Below are 15,647 nucleotides of genomic sequence, written 5' to 3'. Positions count from 1 at the left end.
ACGCAACGCTCCTGGGGAGGAGCGTTGCGTGACGACACTAAAAACGGCTGTGTAGCAGACTAGGGCGGAGCTTCCCCGTAAAAAACTTTCTTGATTACCGTATTTCCTCGAATAATAGCCAGGGAGATTATTTCTTTTTTGCAGCAAAAAGAGGCGATTATTTCAAATATTGCTCACTAGAAGTCGTGCCCGATAAACTGAACATGTTCCAAATTTGGTTCCTTGATTACTTTTTAATGTCAATGTCTTGGGCGTCAGAGCTTGAAGAGTCACTGATCAGTTTTGCTGGATCAGACTCCACTTCAGTGAGTATACTCGAAGTTTACTGCTATGGGTATCCCTAACGGGTAACCTATAGGGTTGGGGGAAAGGGGCGATTATTCGAGGGAGGCGATTATTTTAAACATTTCCGTCAAAGGGGGACGATTATTCGAGGGAGGTGATTAATCGAGGGACAGCTATTATTCGAGGAAATACGGTACCCTCCCGGGCATGACTCATGAGACATAGCTCAGTCAAAATGCACGCATATACAGACCACAGAGGGATTCCAGCTATCTACAGCGCCTGCGCTGGTTTCAGAAAATCGTTAGAATGTTAGAATGCCGAATTGTTGTTTTCAATGTCTAGGCATTTTCCGGGGGGGGGGTACTTCCTAGTAACAGGCTTATGGGGATGAGCCCCTGGATAGGGTTCATTTTCACAACTGGACTGCATTGTCAATAGAGTTACTAGAATGGGGTCGAACATTTCGGGATTTTGGGGGTAAGAATATCCCGGAAATTAGAATTTTCAAAATGGGGAGATCTTTACTAGATTAATTAAGTTCAACAACGGTGTCAGTTCATTTCAGGAGGCTCTATAAATGCATGAACAGAAAGTGACTAAGTTGGGATCGCGAAAATTAGATTTGCCCAAAAGTGTCTAAGATCGGGTCTAAAATTGATCACGGAATAGACCTACGGGGTAGGGGCTGTGAGAAGCCACATTTGTATACCAAAACACAGGGGGGTGTCAACAACTATGCAAATGTGGCATTTCCCATGTTTGCCATATATTAACTCCTCAGTATTTGAAATTTGCGACATATTTGCAAGGAGCATGTTTGTGCAAATCCATTTTTTCGTCCCGTGACCGTTGGACCAACGAGCTTAATTGGCTGTTCTATGGGCAGCCCTGAGTGCTAGTAACTGTAGTAAGTTTCTGGGAAGATTGTAACGATTTGCATCCTAAGGGACTTCTCACTGAGAGGTAACATCACTTCTGCATTAGCCTCAAACTACTAATGAAGACAGCTAGGGTCTTCTTTGGGGAATTAGTCCTTAGCACAGGGGTCTTCGAAGTTAGATACTTTGCATTCGTGCGCCGGCATGACGGAACTTTGACAGCAAGCCTGCACTACGTTCTGCCGAACTGTTTGTTGGTTTGGCGCCTTACCCCGCTAGACAATCGAAAGGACAGAAGATGCGAGTCTCGTTCGGTTGTCTAAAATCCCTTGCTTAGAACCTGTTTCACTTAGTAGATAGCGCCAAAATCCTAGAAGGAAAGATACTACCTTATTACAGGAAATTAACGCTCCTTGAAATTAAGATATTGGAAATTAACACGAACTTAAGGGACGACGACTTTCTTACAAAGGAAGTTAATGCGAAAGAGAGGATAACATTTCAAAATGAAATATATTAACGCGACGTTCACAAAGAAACAAGACCTTTTGAGACAACTGGAACAAAGTTAAACGTATAATCCGAAATGGCAACTTCATTCGTGTTCATGTGTTTCTTCCCCCATGCGTAAAAAAAAAAGGTCAAGCAAAGAAAACTAGTCACTTCGAGACTTCTTCATAGTTTGACTGATATTGGCGGATCTCCACCCCTAAATAAATACTTCTCTTTCATAGGCGGCAAGAACGTCAAAAGTGTATCGAGAATTTAGGGCCAAAATAATGGCAGTCAAGACTGTGGAAATTGACGTTAACAAAAATTAACGCGACTTAAATGAAACGTTTTTAAATTTTTCATAATAAGGTATAAAGACAAGCAGATTTTTGCACCAAAAAAAAGAGAAAAAAACTTTATCGAGCGTTCGTCCCAGGTCAAGGGTGCCAAAGTCGGTCCCGAGGAGGAAGGGATTATGAGAAGGTTTGCTTTCTTGGGACCAGTAGAACAGACTGTCCGTAATAGATGTTCGTGTCTGTGTGGAGTTGTTGGAACGTAATTGAGATCACCAAATTTAATAGTAAGGGTATGTCTGTTCCAGTGTAACTAAAACAGGCACTGATTTTTCACGGAATCAGCCATGCGACAAAACCGAAAAAGATTAACGAGACAAGGCTTAAACACTATCAAAGACAATTCTTTATAATGATCTGAAGATATTCATGTATTAATGCTATATACACGCTATGATTCATTTCGTATTATAATACGAATCTAACAGTGAAACACTACCATAAGCACCTCACGTTTTTACTATGAGCTACGTGTTCAGTAGCATACAGAACAAGCATTATTTTGGGGGGGTTTTCAGGCGAAAAAAGAAAGCGCGATGCGGGCGTGGATCGCTCCACGATCGCCTCGAGCTTGCCCTCGCTCCCCTGAAAAAAAAGGGACAAATAACGCCTGTTCTGGAGCAAGGTTATGTTCACACTCATTCTCGTCCCCAGTGCCACTCGGCTTAATTTGTTGTGACCAAGAAACGACGGGCTCTGGGGACGAGAATGGTTCACACTCTACCGGATAGCGCTTGCGCAGAAAAGAAAACCATACTTGATAGGGCTTCTGTTCACATATAAGAATGGAGATTTTGAAAGTCGATCGTCACAGGACAGATTTCTGCCACTCCTCCTCGCAGTGTGAACAGGTTTTCGGAACCCAGCAGAAGTAAATGAGTAAGTAGAAGCGAGCATTGGAGACAACTGATACGGAAGTAAATATTCAGGGGTGACGATTGAGATTTAACCCTCTCGCCCAACCGATCAGGCACGATGTTCCATGTGTGTGAACGATTTGTTCCAGTTCTGTACCGTTACCGTTCTTACTGGAGAGCTTTTCATGTCGGTACGTACGTAACGATATCTGGTGTAGCGTAGACACTGCCTTAGTGCGGCCTATAGTACATTAGCAATGAGCGAAACAACAAGTCAGTACAAAATAGACATCAAAAAGTATCCAAGACAGCTAAGGGAAATATCAATAAAAACGAATGCAAAACTACAGTCTTTCCCAGCGGTTTTGGTTTGTCCTTTCATCGACTAAGTATTTAGTTTTTGTTGCTCGTTTTCAGCAAAAACGTTCACTTCGTTATTTCATTTCGTTTTTGCTCTTCACATTTTCCATGTAACGCTTTGTTTTCACATCTTTGTTTCTATATATTTTTCTGTTCATTTGCATCTGATAATGGTGGCATATCGTCGCCAAAAAAGTCGTATGTTTATAGCGTTCTTTTAAAGCTTAAACATTTGCTAGTTAAAAAGTGTTCTTCGCCAAATAAAGGGGGAAACAACCGCAAGAAAAAGCTGCTCGCGTCTCTACACTACTACAAATTACTAGAAAATAATGACAAAAAAGCTCCAAAAGAAAAACGAAGCATTTAAAAATTCCTAAATTAACTGTAATTTGATTTCCAAATATACATGGTGCTACTAACCAAGATACCGTAAGAACAATATATAACTATTATTTTAAATATATTTCACCACGTGTTTCTTCACACTGTTAGGGTTTCCAATACTTTCCAATTCAAGTTTTAAAAATCAGCTACCGATTTTCATTTGGGAATACCTAGCATCTTTGTAAATGAAAGAGGACCAGACGTTATAACAACAGTTTACATGAGATGGATATTTACAAACACATATTTTTCCCCTCAGACATTTCTTATGAATCTGCTATAGGTTTTATTCGCTTTTCCGACATGACCATGGATAACACTGAAAAGCATTGTGACTATTCGGACCTAACTGACTCATTCATTTATGCGGTCACAGTGTGTGTACTAAAAAACAAAAGACTGTTAACGGTCTAGGAACTGCAGCAAAGTTGTTTCTGTGCTTGATTTTTTTCGGGCTTTCATAAAAAGTCTCCTCCGCTAACCGTGCCTCAATCAATCACTGGAACTTGCAAATTAAACTCTACAAGTTGAGTTTAAGTTAATCATCCATCCATTTCGCATACTTTTCCTTCGTCCACAATCATGGTAAAAGCAACTTCACTCCAGGCACACCAGTATATCGAGTTATATTATACATTGTACACACTATCTGTCTTCTCATTGGCTTAGATCCTACAGTTAGTTTGGAAATCATTGCAGCCTACAGATAGTTATCTGCTAGCAGCGAGATTACTGACTAATCTGTAGGTTGTACGCACAATGCGTGATTTCCAAAGCAATGTCAAACTGTATCCCCTGTGATGCTCTCTTTGTCCTTATTTTCTTCAAAACAATGTATAACAAATCGGTTTTTGTGATACCTGGAATAGTCAAGGTTTGGTAAGTGTTATCAGCCTCGGCTAATAACACTTACCTCGACCTTGATTATTCTGGATACACAAAAATCTGATCCAATAATTGTCTAAAATTCGCTCTCAACAACTTAGTTTCGATGACCAATGAAACCTAATAACTCTACCTGAAAACAAAAAGACCTATGTTTACTTAGTCATCTCAAATCTAAGTTTTTCTATAATAACCCTTCTTGTTATTAGAAAAATACATGTGGTAATTGTTTCATATTAAAGGCAAACTTCCACGTAGTTTCCAGGAAAGAGACCAGTTTTTCCTCCCTCTGTGACTCCCTCAAACCAGCCGTCATCGTTCTTCTTGACAACGTATATAATGACTCCTTCTGAGAAGGTAAGCTCATCATCTCTTTGCTGTTCATAACTATACAGCGAAATCACTGAAAGAAAGCAAACAGTTCGTCATTTTCCATCATCTAAGCATCAAAGTATCTTTTGCAGGTTAATGGCCGGGAGACATCAAGGTACAAGGACATGATGCAGCAACTTGAAACAGCAACAAAATCACAAAAACACATATGGGCATGTAAATCACGTGCTCATAACTTAATCACTGCCTCAGGCAAGCAAGCAAGCAAGCAAGCAAGCAAGCAAGCAATGGACTCAGACAAGCAAACCATAGGAGCTGCTTGTCCAAAGGACAAGCTGGAATTTAAGTTATCTTTAAGCTCTGGAGGTATCCAAACCCCTCCTCTCCAATATTGTTGCAAGGTATCCAAACCCCACCTTTCCAATATTGTTTCAAGGTATCCAAACCTTGCCTTTACAATATAGTTCCAAGGTACCCAAACACCACCCTTCCAATATTGTTTCAAGGTATCCAAACCCCTCCTTTCCAATATTGTTTCAAGATATCCAAACCCCCCTTTCCAATATAGTTTCGAGGCATCCAAACCTTGCCTTTCCATTATTGTTTCAAGGTATCCAAACCCTGCCTTTCCATAATTGCTTAAAGACATCCACCCCCCCCCTTTCCAATATAGTTTCAAGTTATCCCAACCCCACCTTTCCAATATTTTTCCAAGGTATCCAAACCCTGCTTTTCCAATACTGTTTCAAGGTATCCAAACCCCATCTTTCCCATATAGTTTCAAGGTATCCAAAACCCACCTTTCCAATAAAAGTTTCAATGTATTGGAACCTACCCTTTTCAATATAGTCTTTAGGTGTCCAGGGCTGTGTATCTGTAGGCGGAGGAGGAGTCTGGTACACGTCTTCAGGTGGTGCTGGCATCGGAAGTGATGATGGCGACTGGTAAAAATCTTCCGCAGCAGGAGGGGGTGGGGGAAATGGACTCAAAGCATCTAAAACCACAGAAAAAAAGATGTATACTCTTAAATTGAACCAGACCCTAGTATTGTTAATAGTGTTAGGCAAAACTTGAATTATTCTTCTGTAAAATATAGTCTCAAAGAGGTTTCAACAACTCTGGAAAATGTGGTTTATTGGTGTTGAAGTAGAGCAAGAGACGAGTGCACCCCCTCCTAAAAAAAATCCTGGATCCGCCCCTGCACATCCAGAAAGGAAACATAAGCACGGTTGTGCCTCGATGACTCCTTCTACAAATAAATCCTTCTATAATGCGCCAGGGTTGTGAACATTAAGGTCCAAGCAAATCAATTTTAGAAGGATTTGTAGGGAGTCATTGGAACAGTTCTAAAGTCAGTGGGAATGACTGGGTTGTACGTGCACCCTGCCAAATAAAAGAGTATCCAAGGCTTACTTAAATTTTGAACGTAGGAGAAAAGGGATGTCCTTGGTTGGCTTTTGGATATCACTCAAACAAAGAAGCTTGGTATTGATATGGGGGACACTTGTCAAACAAGGAAAAGTAAAAAAAAAAAGCCATGGGCCAAGTTCAGACCTTTTGTTTAAGACCTTGAAGAGTCAACCCCACCCCCCCCCCCCCCCAGAACCTAAACCTAAACCCATTTAAAAAATAAACTCTCCCTTTTCCGAAAATTTAAAGCGACCTTAGCAAAATTCCCAATTTCTCTATACTGTACATGAAACATAATACACAATAATATTGAAAGTGTGTGTTGAATAAGGCCCCGTGTGACACTCAATGTTATGTCAAATTCTCCTTCTGTTTCACAAACAAACACATTGTAATAAAATATTTAAAAGGAGAATCTAGCATTTTATTAAAAGTCACTTAAGGCCACTAGATACCCCCCTCAATTATGTAATTTCCAGATGATTCAACATGAATTAAACATATTTTTCTTACCGACAACAGATTCATAAGTATCAGTGGGATCTAAAGTAGAAAAAAAAAAAATTGTATACAATGGGTTTAGTCTCTCAGACATATTTAGTACGTAGTATAGGCATTACATTAACTTAAAGCTGCACTGTTTTCCAGACGTTTCTTGAAGAACTTTGAGGAGAACTTGTTCACAAATTAATGTAGTCTTCAGATTTCTATATGAAGTTATTGTCAAATAAAGTACTACTGCCACAAGATAGCTTCAGTAAAGGCTAGTTTTCACTAGTGATGGAGTCGGAGTTGGAGTCAGAATTGTTATCAGAAGCGTAGAACTCTATGATCTACTGAAAACAGCGTTCTGATTCTTCTGATTTTGCTTACAGCTTTGCTGTTTATGATCAAGTGAAAACTAGGTCGTTGGAGTGGCAGGCAGAAGTGGAAGAACTAAACCAATCACAAAGCATGGGAACATCCCTTGTGATTGGTTTATCCTTCCGGAGGGTATCACTGCTGCTTCTATTTATTCCTGTTTCTTCAGAATAACACGATACGTTCATGAAAGAACAATCACAGGCAACCATTCAAAGTCTGGCAGTTTTTCTGAGGTCCAGAACAACAGTTTGTGCATTAATTTGCAAACACTACCCACTATGATAAATTCTGTCTGAAATGCAGGCTAATGTAAGGGTTACTGTGTCAATAAAAGTTGATATTCAAGGTTAAACCATACAATTAAGATATGCAAAGATTATCATCGCAGTAAATGATGAAGGATGCTGTTGCGAAGCAAATGAAAACCAGCAAATAAAACAAAATGCCTCACCTGGTGAGTTTAGGTTAGGTTCACCATCTGCACCTGGCAAAGGAGGAGGTGGGGGTGGGGACAACAATGCTCCTCCAAGGGGTGGGGGTGGGGACAACAATGCTCCTCCAAGGGGTGGGGGGTGGGGAGGGTTTGGAGGCCCAGGGGGTGGGGGAGGAGCGGGAATATCAGAAGGTGATGGAACAAATGGACCTGCAGAGGGTGGTGGTGGTGGTGGTGGTGGGGGTGGGGGTGCAACCATGGCATCATTACCCGAAGAGAATGGAGGTTCCGGAGGGGGAGGGGTGGTAGGTATAGTGGGGTATGGTGGGGGTTGTTCAGCTTCAACGATTGTTCCAGGCGGTACAGATGGGGGCATTGGGGGTGGTACTGGAGGGGGTGGAGGTTTTGTGTTTATAGCTGGACGCTTGTAGAACTGTTGCCGCATGCTGCCCTTAGCTGCTTGAGTATCTTGTGGCTGTGGTTTTAACTTTCTGGAGCTCTTGCGTCGTGTCACTTGAGACTCAGTTGTCTTTACACCATGACCTAAAAGATAAGAGAAAAAATACAACACAGGCAGTGAATATCAAACTTTTTTCACTTGAACATCATTTTTTATCAACAAGAGAAAATGGGTACCATTTCAGGAGTGTAGTTCCCGCCATTCTTAATGGCATTACTATTAACTGTAACCATTTCAACAATGCAATTCTCGCCCTCAATCCCTCTACCTACTAACATATAACATGACAGCATGATGTCATTGTGAATTATTTCTAAACTTTGATCTAACCAGAAATTCCAAAAATTCTTCAATCAATCAATCATCTTTATTTAAACAGGGAATCCCATTCATAAAAATGAGAACAAATCCAGAGGGACTCAGGACCACCAGACCTGCAACCACACCCGGAACCGCCAGATTGTAAGTCCAACATGCTGACCACTTGGTCACGCTGCCTCCTTTCCTGCAAGGAATAACTTTTAACATACAGAGAGAGAATTGCTTTGGAATGATGGTTTTTAACATTATTATACCTATGTTATCCAGGATAGAGTAGTCTGTGGTCCTTCGAGCATATCGCATAGCTTTTTCCTGCTCAGCTGGAGCTATGATCCTATGTGTTCGTCCTGTCATTTTACTAGAAGCCAAGACACCAATTTCTCTCCGTGCCACTTTTTCCTTGTGGATATCAACAGTCTAATAAACAAATAAGAATGATGATGAACTTATAGCATAAAAATGGTGATGTTTTTTAAATGTGCAGCGGAAAACAATATTTAAAGGTGGATAATGCTATCTACTGGACATATCTCTTTCCCGTGGATAACACAAATGACAGTGATCCACCGGATAGTGACTAATATGGTGGATACTGCTGTCCAATGGATAACAACTGAGGGCAGGCTGATTGAGAGCAAGAAATCCCTCAAGCAAACTATTAGTAGTTCACTGTGGATCAGATTTAATAAAACCAAGAAACTTGCAATGACTACACAAACAACAGCTTCCCTTGATGTTAATGGGTGCTATAGATCTTAAAGGATAAGTTACAATATGGAAAGTAGAGCAGCCTTGGCAAATGATCGTCAAATGATGGTGTACTTTCAGTAAACACCAGTAAAAAATAACAATAACAGCAGCATAGTCGTCTCCTTTACTTAATTTAATTTGGTTTAACTAGATGGCCGAAGCAAGTGGGTATTTTGTGAGTGAAAACATATCTGTGCAAGTACAGTCTGATTGCCACTCAGTCAGATAGTGAATGTTCCAAAAATTAAATTTTGGTCCCTAAAATTGTTCATGCACACATTTGATTATCTCTATTAAATAATAAAATAGAACGTCTGTGAACTGGATAGAATGCAAAACGTCATCCATTCAAATCACTGAGCACACATATTTTGAAGAGTGCAAATAAGAGCTTTTTTCTTTATAAAATGAGGATAAATTATTCTGATCTCTTTATAAAATAAAAATAAATTCAATTTGAGGTAGGTACAAATGAGAAAAGAATTTCCGGACGGAAGACACTGCGTAAGGGATCGGGAAAATTGCCAAATACCACCTCCAAACTCTGTTTCCTTGGACACAAATGCTTCTTAATCTTTTTTTTTAGAGAATCGCTTTTCAGTTTTACCCTTGATATCGTTCGTGAAAACTTATAAATATACAACTTGGTTCACTACGGATAGATATTTAGCTCCAAATCAAAGCGACAATACTGTACCCAGACCTAGCCAGCTTTTAAGGTTTAAGTATAAAACCTTTCTATCAACGTGGCAAACGTACCTCGGCGATGTGATTTATCCTTGATTCCATATCCTGCATTTTCAAGACTTGTTGATCTAACAGACTCAACATGTTCAGAGCCAAGGTATTTATCTGATAAGCAACACTAGCCAAAGATTGTGTCGCAAACTGTTTCGTCTCGGTCAGGACAGCACTGGTCTCTTTTAGCGCTTGTCCACGATCAGAGCCCGATTTATATCGATTATTCGTTTCTATGTACTTCTGCTCGCAGTAAGCTGCCACTTTAGCCAGGTTTTCGTGCCCATCTCTCAAAGCCTGGCGACCTTCTGGTATTTCTTTCTCGATCAACGAGAGTAGTAAGCTGTCAACATCCGCCATATTGAAGGGATGAGGTTGCATTGGTTGATGGGTAAATATCTGAGAAGGGCGTGCCTCTAAAGGCGATATAGGCGATAGTTCAGCAATTTTTGCCCTCCGCTCTCCATTTCCGTCACTTTCCGATATCTGACTGCTCTCTCGGCTGTCATGTAAATGCTGCGTCACGCAAAAGCTCAGAAATTCAAGCGTACTATATTACAAAACCAAGAACCCTTTTGAAGGGAAAATTTGTTTGAAAATAGTTTTCAGCTGCACTAATACACCATGAAAGTAAAATGTCTAAAATCTCAGTAGGATCGATAGTTTGTAGTTTGAATTTTAGTGACGTCATGTGAAAACCAGCAACAGGGGGGCTCCGCTCCGAGGTCCCACCCCTTTCCCTTTTAAACACCATCATTCAACCTTTATTCAACCTTTATTCAACCTTTATTCAAAAATTTATAGTCCTGCAACGGGGTTACCATCACGCAAGACGCCTAAATAAAATGAATAAAATTAAAAGTAATGACGTTAGAAAAAAAAATTTCTATAAAAGATAAAATGGATGAAAAAAAATAATAATAGTAATTAAAATAATTAATTTCACAGCATCAATCATTATGCAATATTAAAATTCATCATTGACTAAAATACTCAAATAAGACTTTTTTGAAACGATCTGCGGACTTGATGTTAACAATTTCGCTTGGCAACGCATTCCAGTCCTTGACAGTTCTACAAAAATAACTATTCTTATAAGTCTCAGTATTTGGCAGCAGTTCAATAAACTTGTTTTGGCTAGAGTTCCTTAAATGTCTTCTGCGCTTCGTAACATAGTCTGGGAAGGCCAGGCCGCCATCACCATGAATTGCTTTGTGGAACAAGGTTAACTGCGAGATTGTTCTTCGTTCCTTCGGGGGTATCCAGTTTAATTCGTTCAAGAGGTTTGTAACTGTTCCTGGTTCCCTCGTGTAACAGTTTTTAACGAAGCGTGCGGCTCTTCCTTGTACTCCCTCTATTTGTTTGACGTGGTTTTTTAAGTGTGGGTCCCAAACTGAGCTTGCGTATTCCACGTGATGCCTCACAATGACTTTGTAGGCTGCCTCTTTCACTCCCTCGGAACAATTGCTCAGGTTTCGCCTTCATGACTTTGTTATTTACATGCTGGCCCCAATCGAGGTTTCTGGACAATTCTACGCCTAGATAGGGGTGGTGGGTGACCGACTCTAAAACTTTTCCCATAAGGACATAGTTAGACTCAACAGGATTTTGCTTCCTTGATATTCTTAAGACGTGGCAAGATCTAGAGCTTCGTTTCTTCGGCCGTAGGCCGACACTCGTTCGGCCGAAGGCCGAAGACATGAGCGGCGAAGCCGCGAGAAAAAACCTCTGGTACCTTTTCACGAGGGTCACTTTTTAAGACTTGACCGAAACCGTAGGCCCCTGGCACCCAGGGTATGATAAAGTACGCTTGAATTTCTAAGCGTTTGCGTGACTCAGCATTTACATGACGGCCAGGAGACTCCCTGTCATGTAGGTTAAAAAATGACTTATTTCAGGAAATTTTGCTATCTAAACAGTTCATGTATTAGAAAAAGTTAATGTTTATGAGTTTCTCGAAGAATAAATTCACGCTTTTGTAGCAAAACTGGGTAACAGATGTTTCTGTTGGTTTCCGTCCGCCATGTTGGAGCTCACTCAGGTGAGGACCAGCACGGCGTCTCCATACAAATCGTCATAAATTTGGGTAAAACATTGACAGAATGACAGAATGACGAGGTTCCTGCGAGTTAGGAGTTCGGGATCTTTGGTAGACTTGGAAAAATCTTGGAAAAACAACAGTAAACTAATATTTTCGGCAAGAACGATTGTTGGTTTTCACATGACGTCACTAAAATTCAACCTAAAAGCTATCGATCCTACGGACATTTTACTTTCACGATGCATTAAAGCAGCTGAAAACTAATTTTCACACAAAATTTTCGCTTCAAAAGGGATATGAACTTTACACATCCGAGATAAAAAAAAGAGCAAACAAAAAATAATAGAATAAGAAAAAGTACACGTCATTAATTTTATTAGGTTCGTCAGGTCTATTTATACCACCAAGATCCATAATGGGACCATTATGGCTCTTGGTACCACCCATGTATACCACGAGGCACTAGCCGGTCATCAGTCACGATTCTAACGCCGAGAAGAGGAGTTGAACAGTCGATAATTCTCTTTTGTAAGCAAAAAAAAGAAAGGTTGAAGCTTTTTATTTAAGATGACGACATCTAGATCCTGCTGTTTTATCCAATACAAAATCAAACATTATTATCAAGGGAACAAAGAAAAAAGCGACTTGAGTATTTTGGGAAAACCCGGTTCATGGGAAATTTCAAGTGGCTTTTGTCTTCGCTGTCTTGTTAGAGCGGTTTTCACTTGACTGTCGAAAGGGATTGGTTTTGGTTTTGGTTTTGGTTTTACTACGCCCTTTGGTTGGCTAGTGTATTTACTTTGGTTTTGGTTTTACGGCAGTCAAGTGAAAACCGCTCTATCAATGTCTAAAATAAGAAAACGGGTTTTTAAAAGGGCTACCGCAGTAAGTACGGCTATACGGATCACATGAAACAACTACATCGAAAATTATACACAGACAGCGGTGATAAACATTGTGAAGTTTCGCATTTTCATATATACTTGACGTTCCGTACTAGTAGTGCAAATCACTTTTGATCACTTTTGAAAGTGTATCTTGACTAGCATACGAAAAAATGCGAAAGCTCAAAACTTTTATCAACGCTGTTTGTGTTTTATTTTTGATTAGGCCTCGATGCCCAAGAACAAAAGTATTCGACGTGAGTCTTTACAGACTGTCACGTGACCGCCACCATTTGGCCAGTGCCACTCCACCTGTTGACAACATCACCAATAATCCCCCCAGCAGAGTCAGGACTCGGGGCTGTTGACCAAATATGGCGTAATCAAACACAAAGGCCAATAGAATATCCACATTGCGCATTAGTGCAGCTGGAGCTGCTTTTTCAAGTTGTAGACCGCGGTTCAAACACAAGCTTCCAAACACACCGCACAGAGCTGCAAGAAAACAGAACGAATGAGCGAAACGCCATTTATAAAATGATCGCGAAAGACACTTCCATATTTTAATAGTGAAAGAGTTTTCACGGTCAGATTTTTTAAACAAGACGTAGATCTGCAGTGGTTTTATTAATAATTAAGTTTTTTTGTTTCCACTCCTGGCACGGCACCGCCAGTTTTTAACGTTTTTGTTCCCAAGGTTGATTTAAGGGTGCTCTACAGTGAACAAATTTATCATAAGTTAGGGGTGAGTTATCCAAAACGCTTTTCGTGTGAACGAGGCTTTGCGTGTAAACCTATAAAAAAAACACCTCTCGCGCTCATACATTTTAGAAGTAATTCAGAAATCTCGTGAATGAAAACGCTTCACCGTTTTTGATCATTTGCGAGCCTTTCGAGTTCGATTATTGGGCAAGTACAACTTGACTCTAATAAAAACTGACAACGAAAGTCTATGTTCAGAAATAAAGAAAGCGATCGACTTTCGATTCATATTTAAGTGAGCTTACGCAATGGGGCGGAAGATGAAAGAAGAAGGCAAATTAACGGTGTGAGACAAGCGTGATCATAATTACGATTGAAAAAAAAAATCCGCCAAACTTCACTTTCAATTGCTTCACACAGATCTTTTTGTAGAGGACCAAAACACAGTAATGTTAAGTGAAGATCGCAACAAAACACGCAAGTAATAGCCCTGTCACGTTTGTTTCATACACAAACGTTTTGCGTCCCTTTCTTTCTGCCGTCCTGTTGCGTAAGCCCACTGATTATGTATTTCTTACCAACACCAATAAGAAACCATCTTGTTGCCCCGCATCCCGGAATAACAGGTTTTTGAAATGCCAACATGGCCATCCCAGAAAGCAGCGCGCTACACCAACCAAAGTAAAAAACATTGGTGTAGAAACTGACTGAGCCTGCCACGCGACGGACCATGATGAACGTCAGTGATTGGACCACGGCTCCTGACATCGCAATACCATAGCCAATCAAATGAGCAGTCTCGGTCACATGACTTGGTTTAGCTAAAATCGTGGAAGAGGGATTTCGAAGAAGTGGTTACTTAGTTACTTATTGCAAAGAAAAAAAAATAGAATTAAAAAGTTCTTTAGCCTGTTGCAATCTCCCCAAAAAACGTTCTGATTAAGGAGAAACAAATATTAATACTAGTGATTTCGAGACATTCAATGGAAATTTGGCTAGGAAAAGGAGTGAGCATCTTTCAGGCCGGCTTAAGATTACAGAAGAAAAAGGAAACTGCGACGTTGCGTCGGTAGGAGAGTGAAACGCAAAATATAAAAATGTGTTTTCGTCAGCTTAGTTGCAAACTTGTTGTTTTTTTGAATTAATTAGGAATTTAGTCCCTCGTAAAATAAAGTTTCCCTAATGCCAACATTTAAAAAATGCAATAAAATCATACTAACTTAATTTACAAAACTTAGCCGGCCGTGAGTTTTGTTTTTAAAGATCATTGATTCAGTTTTCTGTGAATTCCTTACCTGAAGTTCCAAATATAAATGTAGGCCTGGTTATGAGTACCACTCCAACGATGCAAACAAAAGTCGCAACTGCATCAAAAATATGCCAAGATTCTTTCAGGAAAACATAGGCCAAAAATGCTGTAAAAATCGGCGTAGTAGAGATACAAACTGTGGCATCTCCTAAAGGAAGTTTGGTAAACGAACCGTAGATACAGGAAATAGAAGCAAAGTTCACCGCGCCAAAGCATATAAGGTAAGGTCTATGTTCTTTCTTGCCAAGTAAATCAGCTTTTGCCCAAACGGCCGCCGGAAGGACTAGAAGCGTTTGAATTACTAAGCGAAAAAACACGATCTCAAACGCTGGAATAGTTGTGTTTGAGAGCTTGACAAACAGAGAAGCGATGGCGAAAAGAACACCAGATGCGGTTGTAAGGAATAGACCAAGGCTAGACTTGAAACATGGCGGACAGCGAACTCTTTTTCTGGCTGGAGTCGATTCAACATCGGTCCACAGAGGTAACCTTTCTGCTATGCGATCTCTCCACGTCTCACTGAGAATTTCTCTTGGGGATGTAAAATTTCGAAAGCTTTCGCTATCTTTGTCGAAAGAAAATTCGACGATATCTTCTCGGATGCTTCCTTGGTGAGTTTCACTTTGTGTTGAGCCTATACTTTGATAGTTTTCCAGAGATTTTCGCCAGAAAGCAGTCGAAAATGGCGAGCACATCTCGCTTGCTTTCTGTCCTTTGTTGTTTGCCGATCGAACTTAAAGTGCGCAATTTTATTAAGCAGATGCCTAAGGAAGCCACCAAACGTAGACAACGTCACTGAATAATCATAAAAAACCGAGATAAAGAGGGTTGAATTCTGTGTTAATTGTAAAAAAATAATGCGTTTTTCAAAATATATTTCATTTTTTAGGCAAGAAAACAGTTTA

General features: G+C 40.2%; 2 protein-coding genes across 2 annotated transcripts; both read right to left on the bottom strand.

The window, feature by feature from the left end:
- Nucleotides 1–2,334: 2,334 nt before the first annotated feature.
- On the bottom strand, nucleotides 2,335–10,179 carry LOC140931330 (abl interactor 1-like). Its single transcript, XM_073381117.1, has 6 exons — nucleotides 9,828–10,179; nucleotides 8,573–8,735; nucleotides 7,556–8,080; nucleotides 6,754–6,783; nucleotides 5,666–5,824; nucleotides 2,335–4,900 (listed from the first exon to the last, which is right to left on the bottom strand). Exons 1-6 carry the CDS (start codon nucleotides 10,164–10,166, stop codon nucleotides 4,734–4,736), a joined length of 1,383 nt encoding a protein of 460 aa, XP_073237218.1. The 5' UTR covers nucleotides 10,167–10,179; the 3' UTR covers nucleotides 2,335–4,733.
- A 2,817-nt stretch (nucleotides 10,180–12,996) lies between these two features.
- Nucleotides 12,997–15,437, bottom strand: LOC140930070 (solute carrier family 35 member G1-like). Its single transcript, XM_073379725.1, has 3 exons — nucleotides 14,729–15,437; nucleotides 14,012–14,254; nucleotides 12,997–13,226 (listed from the first exon to the last, which is right to left on the bottom strand). The coding sequence occupies exons 1-3, from the start codon at nucleotides 15,435–15,437 to the stop codon at nucleotides 12,997–12,999; spliced, it is 1,182 nt and encodes a 393-aa protein (XP_073235826.1).
- Nucleotides 15,438–15,647: the final 210 nt, after the last annotated feature.

Source organism: Porites lutea, chromosome 3 (genome assembly GCF_958299795.1).
Source record: "Porites lutea chromosome 3, jaPorLute2.1, whole genome shotgun sequence".
NCBI lineage: Eukaryota > Metazoa > Cnidaria > Anthozoa > Scleractinia > Poritidae > Porites > Porites lutea.
The sequence above is the reverse complement of the archived record's forward strand: the minus strand, read 5'-3'. Positions and strand labels throughout refer to the sequence as shown.